We start from the raw sequence: 20,193 nt of genomic DNA on the forward strand, positions 1-20,193 counted from the left end.
CCAGAGAGTCTGGGATCGCGTGCCGTCTAATGTATAGAGGGTCGGAAGGAGACGGCCGAAACAATTTTTCCACTCTTGGTTCACTGCTCGGGTTTGAGCTGGTGACACCAAGGAGGGAGCCAACCTTCTCTTGTTGGAATTAAGTAGGAGAATAGCTTGGCTAGATGGAGGATTTTCCTTAAGGATATCCTACAAAATCCTTTTCAGGCACAGCCTCTTGAGTAGAGATATTAAAGTGTTCAGCTGCCTTTTTCAACAGAGTTGAAGGCCATCTGGTCATCTACAGGCGAGGCCCGGCGAGCCGGGGTGGACGGAGGGGAATCCAGACAAAAAACATCAGTGTCCTGATCTTGATGTGGCAGTGTCCCTGGGTCCGTACCCTGCTGCTGGGTTTCTTCCCAATTGTCTGTGGCACCCTGCTGTTCCTCTTCATAATGTAGAAAAGAGGATTCTTCATTGTAAACGTCCCTATAGGTGTCCATGTGGACAATGTCTACCTGCTGGATGGGGACAGAAGGTTGATCTTCTTGAAAATGAGGAGATTGAGGGTTAGGCTCTCCACAAGACCGTTTCGCGTATGGATCAGAAAAACTGATAATCCTCTCCAGCCGGTCCATACACCCTTCGAATTTCTCTCTAGTCAATTTAGGAGGACCCAGGCAAGCCTACGGGTGGAAAAAACGTCGTCCTCCGTCCTATGGCACCGAAAAGAGTCTCTTAGGGTGTCGGAAAGAGGCTCTTGACTATCATTTTAAGTATTGTGAGAATCGGGGCCCCAAACCGCATCTGAGGATTTATCCGCGGCTTGCCCCATGATTTTAAGCGGAACCGGGATAAATCCGACCGCTGCTGTAATCCTCTCGATGCTGTCTTCGATAACCGCCAAATCGGCGTGAGAAAATTGCTCCGATGGTCTATCGGTAGGTGTATTAACTGCTGCAGCGTTAGCGGGCCTCGCAGTCGGTTTTTCGACTGGAGGCCTAGTCTTAACTTTCGGGCCTACCGCGGCCTTCGGGACCGTCGCAGCGTCAGATTTCTGCGCTTCCACGTGTGAAGTTTTTGGAGTAGCGCCCTTACTTGATTTTAGTTGCCCAGTTGCAAGGAAGGCTGCAGGGAAGGCTTTGGATCTGCGCAATCCGAGGAACCAGTTGAAATTTTCGACGGCCCTGTTGGAGCTTCCACCTTTTTCAACGAGGACGTCAAAACCAGTGTAGGGGTTGTATGCTTATTGAGATGCATTTGTACGCCCGTGTCGCCAGGTGTTGTCCCTGAAACGAGACCAGTCAGGGCTTAAAGGGTCGGGGACGGGCGTGGCGGACCTAGAAGTGTCCGCCTCGAGGTCTATTACATGCGCAACTCATGCTGGTCATTTGAGGTGCCCAGTCACTCTCAGCGGGTGTGGCGGTGGAGGAAGGGGGTTCCACCCGCGACATAACGAACACAGCCCACCACTTTGCATAGCGCTCCTTAGGAGTCTTAGGCCGAAGGAGCTTGCAGGCCGCACACTGCTTTTCGTCGTGATTAAGGGTAGACAGGCGTTGCAAGTCTTGTGTTTGTCCTTCCAAGGATATCTGACCCTACACTTCGGGCAGAACCTAAAAGGAGTCCTTTCCATAGCCAAAGGGGAAGATGACCAGACCAAAAGGTTAAAGAGGGAAAAGGAGGAAAGACATTGAAAATATGGCCACCCCAACATCACTCTCCCTACTGTAAAGGTCGGCCAGAGGGCCCGACCATGTGGAAAGTCCAGTGTTCGTCGAAGATGTTCTTGTGACCGAAGTGACTTAACGGGGAATAACCGACAAGGCGGTATAAGATAAACAATGTCTCTTTCTGTAAGAGCTCCGCTATATGGCGACCAGTTATCTTTGTGGAAAAAAATCTGAGTGACCTTGGCGCGTGAGGGATTTTGGGTACACTACATGTCACGATAGGGATAGTGTTACAGACACACCTATGCCAACGTACCCTTTCGGCCCCCAAAAAGACAAGATGCAATACTCTGCGATTACCACTGGATGTCGGACTAGATGTACAGCATGTGATTCTAAGCAGATTAACAAGTATCAGAAATTTACTTATGAGAAACTTACAGCTTTGACTCACGATACCATGAAGTCTTTTCTTCTAAATTGGACAGTAGTTTTGCTTCACGAGGACTGTGAATCGATGAGACGCCAAGATATTCTGGTATCGATTGATCTGCGCTATGTGTATGCCTTCCAACAACTGTTCTCTTTTTTTTCCTTTTTGGTTGAGCCTTTTGTGTCAGCACTTGTAGCTTGTTTGGTCCCTGGCTGATTTGTAACCGAGTCTCCATCACCCATATGGGTTCGGTTTTGTATGAGCGGGGGGTGGGCTTTATTTGTTCTTTGTGGATGTCACCTGATTTATTGATATGCTTTTTTTTAAAAAAATGTTCAATAAAATTCAAGTAATCTGAAAGTATACAAAAAGGTAATTCAAAAGTCTGTTAGCTATTTTGATACAAATGTCTTTATAAATGTTCAGGTTCTTGAATACATCATACCCAAGTCCTTCCAATAATGATTCTGAAAAGGTTTTCACAGCGTAGCAGATTTGCTCCTCTAGCCGAACAGTCACCACTCACAGGAACCACTCACTCAGGAAGCGCACGCGCGATATATCAATTTCCACAGTGTCCTAGTAATTGAAGTCACCTCAAGGTGTAGAAGTGTGCGACATCCCAAAAGGTTATCTACTTGCTTAACCTAAATACAAGGAAGTTGTTAGGCAGAAACCTGTGCAGTTCCCTTAGGGACCACTCCAAAAGAGTTAAGACTACAGGTGTTGGCAGTAAACCCAATTGGTAGCAGTCTGTACCACACAGATTCACTTGGTAGCTGTGGCTGAGCAGTCAGACTTCCCTCAAGAAGAGTTAGGCAGTATGCAGAGTATACACAATAGGTACGGAGACACAGTAGTACAAACAAACACTGACCAGAGCTTTTGTGTAAAAGTATATAATTATTTATTCAAAAACTTGTAATTTACACTAGCAAAAACGAGGTAAGTAAATTCAACACAGTCACTTTCATATAAATACAACCCTATTCACTTATTAGACAAGTCTTAGTGAGAAACACCACTTATTTTCAGACAGAGGTGAGCGCTTAACATAAGGTGACACTCTAATAAGTTGTAAAGAAAGGGAGGGGAAAAAGGCAGAGTTAAAGAATCACACAAGTTTCAATACTTTTTCAAAGAACCACAGTAAGGCAGGATAGGCAGAGTTCTACTGGAGAGCAAGGAAGTCAATTGCAAGACCCACTCTTGGAGAGAGAAAGCAGAAGGGGTCCAGGTGGAGTTATGCCCAAAGAGTCTTTGTAGATAGTTTGCACAAAAAGGATGAAATTAAAGTCAGGAAGCGTTAGCTAGGTTGCCCCAGGCAAGCCGAGGTTAGAAAGTCGAGGCTTTACTGTCACCCCGAACGATCTGTCGCAATGGAAGCCAGGCGAGACACAGTACCTTATGTGTGATGGAAGCTCCAGCAGGGGCAGTTGTTCCTGGCAGCAGGTGCAAGTCGGTGTTTCGTCCAGAGGAAGAAGAGGTCTCGCCGTGGAGGAAAGATGAAGGTCGTTGCACTGCCAGGGAAGAAACCAGCCGCGGAGTTCTCCGGTTAAAAGGTACTACCCTTCTCTTCACTCTTCACGGTAGTGGTAAACAGTGGTATTCCGGTTGCCGGGGTGCTTGGCACGGGCAAGGCGGCCACGAGATGCTCCAGGAAGGTGAAAAGAAGGTAAAACTGGTTATCCCCGCCAGTCAAAGGAGGAAGACTCTCCGTACTGGAGATCTCCTCTGTCGTTGGGAAAATACCCCATAGCCCATAAAACACATGGAAAGTTAAAGGAACACCTCAAATCATGTCTAAGAGTGGGAGCAAAAGAATCTCCCTTAGCAGGAGAGAAAAAAATAAACCCCCAAAAAATCCAGCAAAGCTGCTGGGGGACTCACTAGGTTTGGGAAATTAGCCTTACAGAAAATTCTCCCTAACAGAAGTGTAGGTATGTTTAAAGTTGCATATTGCCCTTTCTAAAGAAGGCTTATTTAAAAGGTATTACCCAAATTGTCCGAACACAATTGTTCGAATTACCGAATTGACCGAAAGTCGAGGGTCCGAATTGACCTTTGCACAATTGACCGCACTAATAAATAAATATATATATATATATATATATATATATTTATTATAGCAGATGATTAGCCAACAAATTGCGCTCTGCCTCATTACTGAGCTGGTGCTACCGGGCTAGAGCAGGCTACACTCAATATATGTTAAACAGAAGGGTAAAGGTGTTGGGGAGGAGAAAGCTCTCCCACAAACACCTACCAAAAAATGCCCAAGCACACAAGACTTCAAATTGTGTTCAAAATTTCATTTTATTTATCCATAAAGAGTGAACATAGTATAAAAAGCATACAAAATACCTAAGCAGACCAGGTGTCATGCAGCACTCGCACACAGCGGGTGGATAACGCCACGCGTTCCGCTCGACTCGCGAGCTTCCTCAGGCTAGTATGTTTGGAAACGTTCGTTTCCTTGTGTTTTTATACCCTTGCACTGAAGGTGATTGGGTCTGCACAGCTGTGCAGCTTACATAACGTAAAAAAAGTTGACATTTACATAACATGAAAAAAAAAAAAACCTTAACAGTTAATTGTTTAGAACTCTATGGTTCTGATTGCAAAAAATCTGCCATTGTTCAGTGTGTAAATACATAGTTGCCCACATTTGTGAGTTGCCTAATTCCCCATTACTATACTGGGTGTATGCCAGCTGACAATAAGCCATAACAGCCCTTCACCTTCACTTGCTTTACACTGTTAAAAAAAAAGTGACCACAAGTAAAAGCGCTAGTGCGCCTATTTAATTTGATGCTGCACCGTGATAGAAAAAATGTCTTCACAGTGCTGCTCTCTTCCCGATAGTGGCATAAAATGCCCTGAAACGAATGTGTGCTGCTACTGCCCTGAAACCACAGTGCCCGCTTCCGTATAGTAAAATAAGCCTTCAAGTGAAAGCCCCCTATATATGCACACTATAAATGCAACATGGCAATACCAGTGTATGGCCATATAAAAACAACAATGGTGTTCACTACACGGGGCAAGCATCTGTGGTATAGACAGTCTGATTCTCAATGACAAATTAAAACAATATCACGATTGGTGAAAAGTCACCATATCGAACAAAGTGACTAATGCATTAAAATACAATATAAGACAAAAGCTGAAACCTCAGTGCAAAAGTATGGCTGTAAAACATCCAGATATCCATAAATTTAAATGAGTATCGAAGTGTGTTGATTCATATAATACACACAGCCAATAAGAGGGAGGGTCTACCTAGATCGGTATCACTATAGACAATAGTTTGTAAACTTGTGATAATCATATATGCAGAATGGATGGACATATAAAGTTGTGTTGGTTAATATAGATTAGCACCTGGATATCAATGTTTAATTCCTCATTCATATAGGAACACATACATCTCCGAGTCTATGTTTAGACCATTGGGGTTCAGAGTATCATATTTGCATATGAGCTTGGCTTCTAGTTGACGTAACTTGAGTTCTCTATTGCCAAGTCTTTTATGTTGTGGTATATGGGCTAGTCCCTGGAAACTCATTTCTTTTACATTATTGCTGTGTTGTTCAGCAAAATGTGTTGCCAGTGGATAGGTTTGATCTCCATTTTTTATAGTCCTATAATGTTGCAAGATGCGCAGTTTGAGCAGGCCTATTGTGGATCCTATATAGTTCAGGCCACAACTACAGGTAATGGCATACACAACGAACTTTGTTTGACATGTTATTCTATGTTTGTGTTTCCATTGTTTGCCATCAACACCAATAAATGGTCTCTTAGATACAAAATTGCACATTTTACATTTACAACATTTTCTGAAACCCATTTTGTTCTCTCCTAAAAGCCAACTTGACGATTCATTCTTAGTCACTACCATACTTGGCGCCAAAATGTTTTTTAGTGTGGGGGCTCTGCGGAAAGTAACACTCGGTCTTATCTCTAAGACTCTCCACAGATCTCTATCAGTGGTCAGAATGTTCCAATGTTTTTGCATTATGACTCTTATTTGTTGGGCTTGTTGGTTGAAGCCTGTTATGAACCTGATTTTCTCATCTTTAGGTTTAATTTTGGGTTTGAACAGAATACTTCTAGAAAGTTTGTCTGCTTTTTCAAAGCATTCTGTCACTGTATTTTTAGAGTATCCTCTGCTTACGAACCTTCTGCCGATATTTTTGGCTTCTTCCTGGAAATCTTTCTCCTGACGACAGATACGTTTGGCTCTCAAGAATTCTCTATATGGTATGGATTTTTTGAGTGATGTGGGATGATGACTGTTGGCATGGTGGGTAGAGTTGGAACTAGTTTCCTTTCTATAGAGTCTAGATTTTATCATGTTTTCTTCTATTTTAAACAACACGTCTAAGAAGACCAATTCTTTTCTGCCGACAGTACTAGTCAATTCCAGATTATATGGGTTGCAATTCAAAATAGAGATGTATTTTTCTAATTCATTTTCAGTACCGTCCCATATTAGAAACGGATCATCGATGAAACGATACCACATCACTATGTGTTTGGTGAATTCTTCCATCTCCTCACTCCATGCCACTGTCGTTTCCCACCATCCCATATATAGATTTGCATAGGTTGGTGCCATGCATGACCCCATGGCCGTGCCTTGTATTTGTCTGTAGATAGCATTATCATACAGGAAGTAATTGTGTTCCAAGCAGAATCTCAACATGTCTAATAGCAGGACATTGTGTTGGCGATAGCTCACAGATCTACTCGCTAAAAAGTGCTTACATGCATTTAACCCATACTGATGATGTATCGAAGTGTAAAGAGAGACTACATCTAGGGAAACCAAAAGAAAGTTAGATTCCCAATTAACATCATTAAGCTTTGTTAGCAAGTCAGAAGTGTCTCGAAGATATGAGTTCAAACTCAATACAAAAGGTTGGAGAAAATGGTCTAAAAATCTCGAGGTGTTCTCCAAAAGGCTGCCCATCGAGGATACAATAGGACGTCCAGGGGGATCTATAAGACTCTTGTGAATTTTGGGATTAAAATAAATGAGAGGAGTAGTGGGATGGACGTTCTTCAAATAGAAATACTCATCCTCATTTATTAAATCCTGTTCTTTCCAAATATGTAACAGAGTGTGGAATTCTTGATTAGTGGTATTAAGGATAGATCTGTCAACTTTTTCATAGCATGATGTATTGCTCAGTTGTCTGATGGCTTCCTTGTTATAGTTAATACTGTCCATGATAACTATGCTACCACCTTTATCCGATGGTCGAATAACAATATTATGGTCTTTACGCAGTGTTTCCAAGGCGCTGACTTGTGATTTTTTTCAGTTTCTTAAATTTCATAGCATCAGAATTGAGGGTTGACAATTCTTTCAAATCCTTAATTACCAGTTTTTCAAAGATATCAATTGGACTACATTCAATGTTCGGACAAAAGACCAATTTGGGCCTAAAGTTGCTGAGGCAGCTCACATTAGCGTTGATTCCAAACTGTTGGGCCAATGTATCATTGTCTACAGTATCTGTATATCCAGTGCATATATCAGTATTCCCTTGTAGTTCATCTAAACATAGCAGGGTACCCAAATCTCTCTCTGACAAAATTGATGCAGTTTCTTTATCTTGATCCTTTTTATGTCTGGTATCCCCAACTTGTGTGGCATAAAATGTGGTGAATTTCAGTTTGCGTGTAAATTTGAAAAGATCTATCCTGGCAGATGTATAGTCATAAGCGTGGGTGGGGCTGTATGACAGACCTAGTAGCAGGACTGACTCTTCAATTTGAGTAAGGGTCCTTGTCGAAATGTTATAGATTTTCAACTGTTCATTTTCTTGCCCCTTGGTCTCCCCCGTGGTTTGGTCCCAGATTGTTGCCCTTCCAGTTGGATCGTCCCCATTTGGCACGACTACCTCGCCTGGTTGTACTTTTCCTGCTCTTCGTCCTCTTCCTCGACTGGCTTTTTGGCCCCGTCCTCTTGTCCATTCTGCTGTCCATGTGGAGTAGTTTGAACTCGTCTAAAAAATTCAATTTTTTTGAATATGCTCCTTCAGTGTCTGATAGCTCCACTTCAGAACTACTCGGATCTTCCGCTTTCATTTCAGTTTGTGGTATGTTGGGAATTTTTTGCTCCAATCTTGCTTTGATAGGGCCATCAAACCTTCTCGCAAAGGTGTATATTCTTCCCTGCTCATAGTCCAACCTGTCTCTTTTGAATTTTAGCTGTTTCCTCAGCCGTAATTCTCCTTCAAATCTCTCAAGGTTCTCTTCAACTCTTATCATCCGTTTCTTACACTCATCCCCATCTTCTGAGGAGAATAAGGTTTCTTCCATGTTTTCTATCTCCTTGATCAATTTGAGCCTATCCAATTTGGCATATTTGATAAGGCTCTCCATCATTCGAGATGAACAGGTATTTGTGTGTGTAGTCCACTCTTCTATGAGCTGGGGGTCCATATCTTCAAATGTGGGTATTGTTAGTATTCTTAGTCCCCTTGGAATGCGTTGTGCTTCCAAGTACATTTGTAGGGTCATGGCTTCCCACCACTTGGAAATCTCCTTTTTCTTTACTCTCTCCAACTTATCAAGTTTTTGCTGCACTGTAAGGCTTGCGGGTAGGCTATCATCACCAGTGAGGTCAGTAGCCGCTTTGTCTTGGTCAAAGAGAATCAGTGCCGCTGCCATTTGTTTTGCTTCCACCTGGTCTGCCATGTCTGAGGCAGCAAAAGGCTGTTAGCTGCCCCAGTTGTATGCTGAATGGATTCACTCAGAACACAATGATACCCTGAGAAGTAAGACAAATACTACTAAAGAAATGTGTATGTCTTATCACAGCTCAACCCACAATTTCAGTGGTGGCTATCAAGCCTAGGTATTTAAAGGTTATGTTTGTGTAAATATAAATCTACATTTTAATATAAATGTATGTTACACTTTGATGTGCATTAATGGCTAAGTTTAGTGTACTTATCTAGTACTCAATTTCCTCTTAAAATGAGCCTGACTGCCTTGCCACTCTACCAAGGTTCCACGAGTAGTACAGACTGATACTAAGAGTTGGGATCTACAAACCATTTGGATAGTTTTGTAAAGTGGACGCAGGGGACGGGACGCATTAGTAATATCAGGACATAGCATGACCTAAAAATCAAATCAAAAACTTTGGGGCCCATAGAATATGGAGGGAAAGTAACTAAAAGAAAATGTTAATAAGCAACAATTATTCTCCTATTGGTGAATCTGTGTGCATATGGTTTTGATTGACAATGCTTACATGTGATTTTAATATGCTTCATGTGAAACTAAAGGCCTATTAACTATTTGTATACAACAACTGTCTAACTTGAATTATTAATTGCTGCTCTGTATGGACTCATTGTAGCCCTAGACCACTTAAACGTTTCGTGAGACTAAGTCTTGACAGCTCGACTACATTACCTTGATTGGGTTTTGCCCAACCTCTGTGCCTTCCTAATTTACCAGTGTTCGGCAAGTTTGTATGCAGTAACCCCGTGGGAGACTACAACAGTCTTGTCGTCTTGGTATTAGGTAACCCACCTAATTGTATAGGTCTGCACTCCACAAGTTTGTAGAGGGACTGAACAACCAGACTTATCAAAAGGTGTAAACGTGAGCTGTAGCACCGAAATCCACACGTAAAAGTATCCAAATAACACTCTATTTTCTAGTATAATAATTCTACTTAACAGTGAGTTTTAATTAAGCATTTTTTAAAAAGAGCAATATGCAACAATCAAAATACACTTCATAACACTTTCTCAGATTCAGATTAAGTCGATACCCTTTTGGGATGCTTTCCACACACTGCCTACACCAATAGGCGACTTCAATTGCTAGGACAGTATTGCCATTTATACATCACTTTTGGTACTTCATAAATTCTGAGGTTGTGAAAAAGGAAAAGGTTAGGGAAGGAACACTTAACAGGATCTCAGAGCATGTGAGCACTTTTCAATCTCCCAATGAATTCTAGATTAGATCTTCCCAAGCAATACAAGTTAAACTTATGCACCACCTATGAGGGGCAGTTATAATCAAAGTCAAGGGTTCAGAAGAGTGGCAGGGAGCGAGGACTGCCAACGTCATTTTGAACAAGGTCTATGGAGCCGCGGCACTTCTTTAGATAGCACAAAAGGCTTGCAAAGTTAGTGAGTTGGTAAAGAATCACTGTTGGGCCACAAACGGATAGGCTTGGAAAGGTCAGCTCTGAGATCAACTCTGTAAAAAGCAGCTACTGCAAGTCTTAAGTGAGAGGATGCAAGCTACAGATAAGAGTTAACTACCCCTTAGTGAAGACAGTAACTTGGGTTTGAAGGAGGATCCAGCTGGCTGCAGTCTTGCAGATCCTGGGTTCCTGGGCCTTAGTCCTGGGAACAAGAGGACACCTGGAGGACTACTGCACTGCAGTTTGCAGGTCGCCAGCTACCTGCTCTTTTCAGTTCAGCAACACTTCGCGGTTTCAGCTAAAGCAAATAACACCACTGCGGTTGTTGAACACTTGAGGAGCTTCCCCTTGCTTCTAGAGTCCAGCGCTCCGGTGAGGTGACTGGCTTGGGTCGTCCTGCTTCGGGAGGGTCCTCAGGATCTTCCCAGAGCTTTTGTCTGGCTTAAAGACGATGCACTCGACTACGGATTTCTCGACCCCTGACACTGTTCCAGCAGCAAAGTAGTACAGTCAGTTGGGGAAGGTCCTCCAGCAAAGATTACTTGGGGTTAGTTGGTCCCACCAACCCAAGGGAAGAAGTCATCCGTTCCGGAGCTTCGCTAGTCGGAGTTGGAGTTTCAGCACTGCAGCAGGGCTTCACTGGGCAGTTCAACGGTCCCGGAGAGTGCAGCAAGCCTCTCTTCCAGATTCCTTCATCCGATGTTTCGTCCAGTGGTCGACTATGCCTTCAGTCCAAGAGACCTCACCCTTTATGCAGGTTTCTCCCATACATGGGCAGCCCAGCTGTCACGCAAGGACAGCCAGCAAATAAGCACTGGGTGCATTCAGGTAACCAAGGAGCCTAAGGCCAGGGAGTTTCAGGCACCTCCCTCGCTTCCTACCCTGCCAGACACAGGAGCCAGAGGCGGGTTTCAGCACTGAAGCCTGCCAAAGGCAAAACAAACAAAAGGGTTAAACCTGGCTTGGCGCGTAGAGTAAAATTCAAGAAAGACCTCACAAGCAAGAAGTGGTGAAAAAAGAACAGGGCCATTTGACAATATTGGCACCCAGGGGTGTACCACTGCAGTTGAAGATTCAGCTTGCCGCAAAAACACAATGGTAGGAAAAATAAACCATTACCACCAGCCATTAAACGTAGTGAGGGTAACAAACATTTTTACATGAGTAAGAAGGGAAAGGGGCTACTAAACTCTTCCCCCTCTGCCCCCAGCACTTCCACACAAAATGGGGCGTACTGGACCTAAATAGAAAAAACAGGTAAGTAAAGCCAATTTACTTAACTACTCTTGAGAACAGTAGTTCACCCAAGAGAATTTATTTAAACATGAGAAATCCAAGAGACTTCTCGGTGACACTGCACTGAAGGTGCAGTGTGTCAATACAAAAGTAAATGCCAATGGAGTTTTTCCAGACTCCAAAAACAAAGAAACTGGGTCCAAATCAAAAATACACGAGGTGAGAAAAGGGTCACTCACCTCAGGATAAAAATTAAATAATCCTAAATTCCAGCAAAAGAGCTATAGGCTTCTAAGGCTGAAGGGAATTAGCACAGAAATGAGAATTCTCCCCAACAACCATAAAAAAGGTCGCCTCTAAAATCCTCCCACCTGAGCAGATTTTGGAAATCTTAAAGACTGAGAGACCAGCAATTGAATAGAGTATTCGGCAGTGAAAAGTAAACTTTAGGTTAGGCCTCCTGGGTGCAGTTCTCACATTGGAGGGAAGCCCTCAAGAGTTCAAGATGAGACCCAGTGATGAAGAAATATAAGAAAAGACTCACCAGCAGCACCAGAGAGCAAGGAGGTCCATACCCTAGGACCAAAGAAGCACATCTGCAACAAGTGGTCAGTCATTTCCAAAAGCGGCTTTGAAGCTAATTTTTCAGTGACCACTATGGGACCAAGCGACGAGCCAATTAAAAAGAAGGAATCCCAAGACACTTGGAAAAAAGCAATTATTCTCAATTCAGTAATTACCATGACAGGGTTTGCAATGAGGAGCGAAACGGTGCGTCACTGCCGTCACTGGTTGCCGGTGAAGCTGGGTTCAAATGGCATCCGCGGTTAAAAGGATTCCTCTTCTGAGTCTGGGATTGTAAAGACCTCAGGGAAGAACGATAGTTGGAGGATTGCTTGAAGAGTCGCACCAGAGGAACCAGGCACAAAAGAGGGACTGGGAAGGCAAATTTGGCTGTGGGGTAGAACAAGAATGGTATGACAGGCTACTACTGGTGCTTTCCAGAAAGGGGGGTGGGAGGGGGCTGAACAAGAGCACTCGCCTAAAGACCTGGGGTGAAAATTAGCTGCTTGGTTTTGCACACTATGGATTCCTCGCAGCAAATGAACAATTGCTCCTAGGTCCAGCGATCTAAGCAGGTCAATAGTTTCAGGGACACTAGAATGTACAGTATGAGTTGTGATCCAGTTGTCCCTACCAAATCAGAATAAAGGAGTGCTACCGTGGGTGCCTTATAGTCACTCCAGAGATCAGCGCTTAACCATTGCAAATCCCTCAAGGAGCACGCCTTCTAAAGTGCTAGTTCAGCATTCCATGTTTTCACAATGTGGATAGGCAAGGTGGTTTGCTTGTATCCCCATCAAGGAAGCGAGTACAGAAACCAAGCACTCAGGGGGTTGTCAGCTGATGGCCAGTCTCCCAAGCCAAGCAAGGGCTTGCACCAAACCAAATGAATCCACACTGCTGGCATATGCAGATCTTTGTGTTGAACAGTCAGAACAGATTACAGGCAACTACAGCCTACAGTCCTGAGAGACATCCAGTGGCCGAAGATTGCCGCCTCCACTGTCACAAAGAGACAAGGAGGGAGGTGTGTGTGTGTGTGTGTGTGTGTGGGGGGGGGGGGGGGGTCAGTGTCTAGTCTTATGGACTCTAAATCTTCAAGGTACACAAGGACTATTTCTATGAATAGAAGTGTTTCAAAGAATCCAGCCAGGTAAAACGTATTCCACTGTGTGAATCCTTTTACACCAGTGAAAGCCACCTTACTAATTGTGCGTACATACTATAGGAGACTAAGGAGTACCGTGTGACTCAAAACTAAGGCAAAGAACAAAAATAGCCACACTGTCAGGCTTTGGATTAAGCCTGGCAGGCACAAAGTCTAAAACCAGTAAAGTTAGGAAAGAATACTGTGAGCCACCACATGGGGTAAAAGAAGAATTTTAACTAAAAAGTTCTGATTGTGTTATGTGCAAAGTAAGATTGTCACAATATACCCATCGGACAGAAGACCCCAAAATGAAATGCCTGTGGTGCAATAGCAGTTTTAATTATACACAGAAAAATGAACTATAAATTGTACTAGAAAAACAAAACAGTTATTCACAAACATGTTACAGCAAAAACTAAGCTGGAAGAGCAAAAGGTTTACTACTCAAAAGGATTTGTAGGAATGTTAAGCAGTAATAATGCATCAATCTTACTTATACAAGATAACGGGTCCAGGTTCCCAGCTTTTGATTCTTTACAGTTTGCTCGATCATCAGGATTCAGTGCTTTTCTGGATCCTGGCTAAATTACAGACAAAGAAAGACAATAAATTTGCTTATTTACCCACTTGAACAATCAGATTTAAGGTTAAAGTACAATCACTGTTGAAACAGATTGCAGTAATGACTAAAAATAAATCTTTAAAGGTAATGAAAACAGAAAGAAATCCAGTTAAGGCTCAAGTTGATTGTTTTCAGTTTTGCAATTTTGGTTGTTTATGTACGCAGCTATTTTGTTACTACCAATCAGGACATCCGAACATAAGCAAAGTTACTTATGCTGTGCTGTGAGGTCTGTGATAGGTTGCCCACGTATTAGATTTTGTTTGTTTTAAGGCGGTGATGATGTGCTCACAAACTGACTCGTCCCTCAGAACCTCCTTAATGGAGCCTCTGTTGCAGAAATATATGGCAAGCTACAAATTAAGCATATAGCGGGGGCTGGGGGGATGGTGGGGTTGTATGACTATTAGACAGATGGTCTTCAAAATAAAAAGTGCTGAAAAATAGGTTTACCTTTAATCGACTCCATAGAGGGGAAATCTCACCACTTGCATCTCCACCAGCCGTTAATTCGCAGCTAGGACATCCACTAATTGGCAGTAGTGTACAAAGAGTCTGAAAAAGACCAAAGCCAAAAATCCACAGCATGTTTCTCATGTGACCAAATCCACAAACTAAACGCCTGTTACTGTTGTAAGCCAGAGACCTCACTGCAATCCGATTCAGCTGTCCTCTGCCAAGAAAGTGAGAGTTGGTGTGGTCAGAGTATTGTGGCACTTTTGCCTGCCATCTTGGTCAGGATCAGATCAACTGCTCTTTGTGCTGAAGGTGTGTGTGGCATCCTAAAACTATGTGGTTGGCATTGAAGAGAAATTTTAAACTGGTGACATTTCAGAAAAACTGACTGGGACCAGAATCTCATACCCAGTTGTCAAATTGTTGTTTGAAGACCCTTCAGATAACTTAACACCCCACCACACCACGATGCTCATGCTAGAGTTGAGAGCAGTTGCCCCAACAGCCTTTATTTACATGGGGTCATTGTTGGTCTACTTCAGTATTGAGTAGCAGTGGTGGGAGCGCCCCGTACACGCCATAATTTAAAATTAGCATTAAGTCAATACCTGCAACTAACTTAGCCTCTTTTAGTGGTGGAACTGGAGCCTAGGAACTAGACTGGGTACCCCTTGACTGTATTAGGAAACTGCCCCTCCCCACAAGGGAACACCGATCTTTTATCCATTAAGGATCAAGTTACTTAGAACTCCTGACCTCCAGCATGGGTCTTGTAATGAACAGGGGAACTCAGAGGTTAGCCAACACCAATCAATGTAAGTGTGGCTAGCAGTTAAGGCTTAGTCTCCGGAACTTGAGTGCAGTCAGGGTTCCACAAAGAGTTCACACAGTAAAGACCACAATAATTAACCAATGAGCCCCGAGCCACGGGGGGCATTACCAAGTCAGGTAATGCCCCAGGGATTATTGCCATTAGTAGCCCAGTCGGCAAAACCAAGGTACTAATAGCATTTTTCTGTTCCAAAACAGGTGTTTCCTAACAGAAAAAAAAAGAAAAAAAGGTTTACAAAATGCCCACTGGGGAAGGAAAAACGTCCGGTTTCCCTTTCCATGGCAGCCATCGGGAGCGGACGTGCTGGGGACCAAAGTGTTCCCAGCATGTTTGCTCCCGATAAAGGAGAAAAAAAGAAGTTAAGTGGGGGTGGGGAGGGGATTGTTTGCAGGAGAGGGGGGGGGGGGGAGAAAACACTTTGCTGAATCCCCGGCCGGGGAGGATGGCAGCCTCCAGCCGTGTGGAGACTCGGAGCGGGTACTGCTCCGTTTCAAGCCTCTTAATTGGCTATAGGGCTGCCACGCCGACGCCGGGCACAAAGGATAGGATAAAGCCCCGGCGAGGGCCAATCAGATTGTTGGTTACATTACGATTGACCCTCGCTGGTACTAATTCAATTTAGACAGGCAAGTACAAAAATACTGTATTGTAGGCTCAAAAACACACATGGAAATTAAAGGAGCAGGGGATAACACTTAATGATCAAACATATACACAATTAGTTAGGTTCTTAGAAATGAATAACACACAAAGACGAATGGTAGTGATGCAGTAGAATGACAACCAGTTCACAAGAATTATGCCCTAAACTTTATAAATCCAATCCCTATGATGTATGGGGACTTCTGACCCCTTCTTGGGAGGGGGGCTGATGTACTAAGAGGTATTGCGATGGTGAAATGTTCGATATTCAACAAAGTTGCAGGTAGTTAAAATATGCCCATCTTTTAGATACAAGCATTTAGATTATACAACCAAAAAGCGACGCAACGGAATAACCGAAGTGTATTCTAAGGTTTATTCCAAGGTTAACAGGGGGTAACTGTTGAAATTACTTGACCCCTCCAGTCCTCCAACACAGATTTCCCCAGACTGGGTGGGTCGACTGGAGGGAGGATTTCCCCTGTTGGTTCCAATGAGAGGTGCCCAGGAGGTACAGGTGCAAGGTTTCTTCTGGGAGGTTCCAGAAGCACAGTGCAACCCTTTTCGGAGAATAAATGCAGAAGGCACTGATGCAGTGTTATGGAGATTTAACATTGTGCTTCATCCCCTCTCCTAGCAAGACCCCCAGCACTTTTTACTGGACTTCTGGACCTTTTTTCTAGCATTTTTCCCACTCATTCATTCTCATGGGACTAAGTTCCTACAGCAGCAAAGAAGTACAGCCAGTCGGGGAAGATGGTCCAGTGGAGTTAGTCTCTGGGTTTGTTGGTCCCACAAACCCAAGGGAAAAAGACGTCCCTTCCGGAGCTTCTCTTGTCGATCAGAAAAAGGAGTTTCAGCACAGCTGCAGGGCTTCACCATGCGATTCAAAGTTCTAGAAGGATGCAGCAAGCGTGTGTCCGTTAGGGAGAATTCTCAGAAATGTGCCAATTCCCTCCACCTTAGAGACCCCCAGCAACTCTGCTGGATTTTGAGGACTTTATTTTCTTTACCTGGAGAGAGCGATACCCTTTTTCCCCACTCATGTATTTAATGTGATTTTTAACACTTTCTTTTGGTTGTGGAGCCTGACAACTCCACAAGCATCTTTGACATTGTGTCACACAGCACCTTCAGTGCAGTGGCACAGGGAAGTCTTTCAGATTTCCCAAAGGTTTACATACCTGCTCTGGGATAAACTACTGTTTCCCAGAGCAGTAATGTGAAATTGACTTTGCTTACATTTGTAACTTTCTAGACCCAGCACTTACTATCTTACAATAGGGTGCTGGAAGGGTTACATAGAATCCCCTTTGTCTAGCTAGTCAAAACAATTTTATGTTACCCTTTCCTCACTGAATGGCTGGTGGCAGTGGTTTCATTTTAAGTACTGTGGTGTGCATTCACAGTGGGCTGCGTTCGCAGCAGCAGTAATCACCCAAGTGTGCCATTTTTGTCAAAATAGCCCGGTCTTTTTTTGCCATTTTGTTGTGGCAAGGTCCTTCTTGAGATTTACTCTGCGCGCCAAACCAGGTTGGGTCCCATTGTTTGCTTTGCCTTTGGCGGGATTCACAAGTGAAGCACGCCTCTGGCTCCAGGGCGTCTGAGGTAGACAGGAAGTGAGGGAGATGCCCAAAAACTCACTGTGCTTAGTCTCCTAGGTGACCCAAATGCACTCTGTAGTGATTGGCCGGCTGACTGTCCAGCAAGGACAGCCACCCTGCTGAGTGACTGACAGCTAGGCTGGAATGAATGGTAGACAACTCAATAAAAGGCTAGGCTTTTGGCTTGGAAGGTAGAGTCAACCACTGGACAAAGGAAACAAACAACTTGCAGAGGACGCCTGCTGCAACTCCTGGGCCATTGGTCTGCCTGGTGAAGCCCTGCTGCTATGCTGAAACTCCAAATTCGTATCGACAGAGAAGTCCCTGCAAGGACAACTTCTTCCCTTTAGTTGGTGGGACCAATCAACTCTAAAGTAATCCACCTGGGCATTCTCTCAGAGATGGTTGCATTTCCACAAAGTTGCTGCTGGAAACCAAATAGCCAGGCAAGGAACACCAGATTGTGTGCTTTGCTTTTACGTTGGCCAAGAACTCCAGCCTGAGCCACCCCAACAGAGTGGGACCCCAGAAGCAAGGAAAGCCGATCTCGACAACCGGGAACCACAGTGTTGCTATTTGCGGTTGTTGCAAGGAGCTGAAACACTGAAGTGCCAGTTGTTAGAAAGATTGTCGGTAGCGAGCGGTGATCGTCCCATTGCAGTGCAGGAGTCCCCAGAAGTCCTCCCTCTTGTCCCCACGACTGAGGCCCAGGAACAGTGAGATCTGCAGAGCTGCTCAGGAACAGAAGTCATCTGCTGCACTTTTTCTTCAATACAAAAGGTACTGTAAAAGTCTGAGATAACTTACCTCATTATAGAGTTGCTTGCATCTTCTACAATTCAAGTCTAAACAGCTTGTACCCCTACATTTGATTCTTTTCTTCAAAAACACTATGCAAAGACTTTTCTACTTACCTACCAGAGGTGCTTCATACTACATAAGAATTCTGCCCATTGACTTTGGCCTAGTCTAATTTATTGAATGACTCTGCTTAGGGGATCCAAAAGTATTTGCCTGCTTAAGAATATTTGTGATCTCTGGTTTGTCCTAATAACCTTTTCCTTTTACAAACGTCTAACAATATTCTAAATGCAAAGAGTAAGATATTGAAGTCACCTGAGGGTGTAGATTGTGTCTGTGGGCCATCCCAAAAGGGTCTTTACTGATTTAGAATCTAGGAGTGTATAGTATTGAAGTATATTTGTGTGTTGCTTTTTATGTTGCTCCCTTCTGAAGAAGGCTTATTCTAACTGACAAATAATTGTTTATTCAAGAAACCATGTGTGTGTTTATTTGAATACTTTTTATTTTATTTAATTAAAATATTTTGTTTTTGATGCGTAAGCATCTTTACAAAATTTACAACAGTTCATTTCACAACATTACATATCTTTTAAAAAGAAAAACGAAAAAACATATGCATATATTAATGTGAGATTTTTAAACTGATAAAACACAAATTCCTCAACCGGGGCACATCATTTACCAAGTACAATAAGGGATCACACCAATTAACAAGATCAAACCGAATCCACTTACAGCATGAGGGCAGCATTTATGATTTTCACTAGACGAACGGTTGCCAAGTATTTGAATACTTGTCACTGAATCTCTGTAACTCCCTACAGCTCACATTGACCCCGCTTGATATAAACCTGGCTGCTCAACATGCTACCAAAACTGTGTAGTACAAGCTTATACCAAAGATTGGGTTTCCCATTACCTGTAGTCCGAGTTTTTGTAGTGTTCCCAAAGGTTGCTGCATACAAACTTTGCCTAACAGTTGTTTCTCCCAGTATTCGACTCAGCCTCTAGTCCCAAAACCCTCGCCTTTTAAGCATGTTTATCCTATTCATGCATAGCCTATGCTGTCACTCAAACAGCAGCGTGGCTGTCCAGAAAGGACAGCCAGCCAATCGGGACTGGGTGCATTTAGGCACTCCTAGAGACAAAGGACAGGGGCATTTCGGGAGCCTCCCTCACTTACTACCCTCCCAGACACACTGGAGCCAGGCGTGCATTTCAGGGCTGAATCCCGCCGAAGGCAAAACAAACAAAGGGCTCAATCCTGGCTTAGCACGCAGAGTAAAACCCAAGAAAGACCTCACAAACAGAAAATGGCGAAAAAAGAAGACCGGGGCCATTTTGACAAAATGGTCACCCATCAGTGCTATACTTCAGATGAGGATTCAGCCCGCGGTGGAAAAGCACAATGATAGGAACATTAAACCACTTCCACCACCCATTTAAAAGTAGTGAGGGGAACATCAAAAATGTTACATGAGAATGTCGGAGAAGGGGCTACTAGGTAACCCCCTCCCCCAGCACAGATGGTGTGTACTGGACCTACAAAGAGAAAAGGTAAGTAAAGTAAATTTCACCTTACTATTCTTGGGAACAGTAGTTCACACCAGAAAAGATATTTAAAACTTATGAGAAATCTAAAGGATTGCTCTGTGATACTGCACTGAAGGCGCTGTGTGTCGCCATACAAAAAGTTGATGCCTATGAAGTTAGTCAGACTCCAAAAACAGTGGAAAAAATCCAAATCCGGTCAAAAAACATGAGTGAGAAAAAGGTCTCAATCACTCCAGGGTTAAAATTTAAAAAGTCCTAAAGTCCAGCAAAAGATATGGGGGTCTTGAAGGCTGAAGGGACTTCGCACATAAGGAACAAGTTACTTACCTGTAAATGTTCTCCAGCATGGCTCTGGCATGGATTCAAATGCTCATGAATATTCCCCGTCAGGATGGGAATCCTCAGTAAAGAAAAAAATCTGTTTCAGTTTTGTTTCTGAACTGTCTTTCGACTAAT

At 43.5% G+C, this 20,193-nt stretch overlaps 1 protein-coding gene across 1 annotated transcript in view; it reads right to left on the reverse strand.

The window, feature by feature from the left end:
- Nucleotides 1–20,193, reverse strand: part of MED13 (mediator complex subunit 13) — a 1,760,496-nt gene that overhangs the window by 1,033,386 nt on the left and 706,917 nt on the right. The window contains exon 13 of the mRNA XM_069615091.1: nt 13,717–13,804. Within this exon, the coding sequence (XP_069471192.1) occupies nt 13,717–13,804 (88 nt within the window). The remainder of the gene's footprint in view (nt 1–13,716; nt 13,805–20,193) is intronic.

This window comes from Ambystoma mexicanum, chromosome 9, assembly GCF_040938575.1.
Source record: "Ambystoma mexicanum isolate Mex_15411 chromosome 9, UKY_AmexF1_1, whole genome shotgun sequence".
NCBI lineage: Eukaryota > Metazoa > Chordata > Amphibia > Caudata > Ambystomatidae > Ambystoma > Ambystoma mexicanum.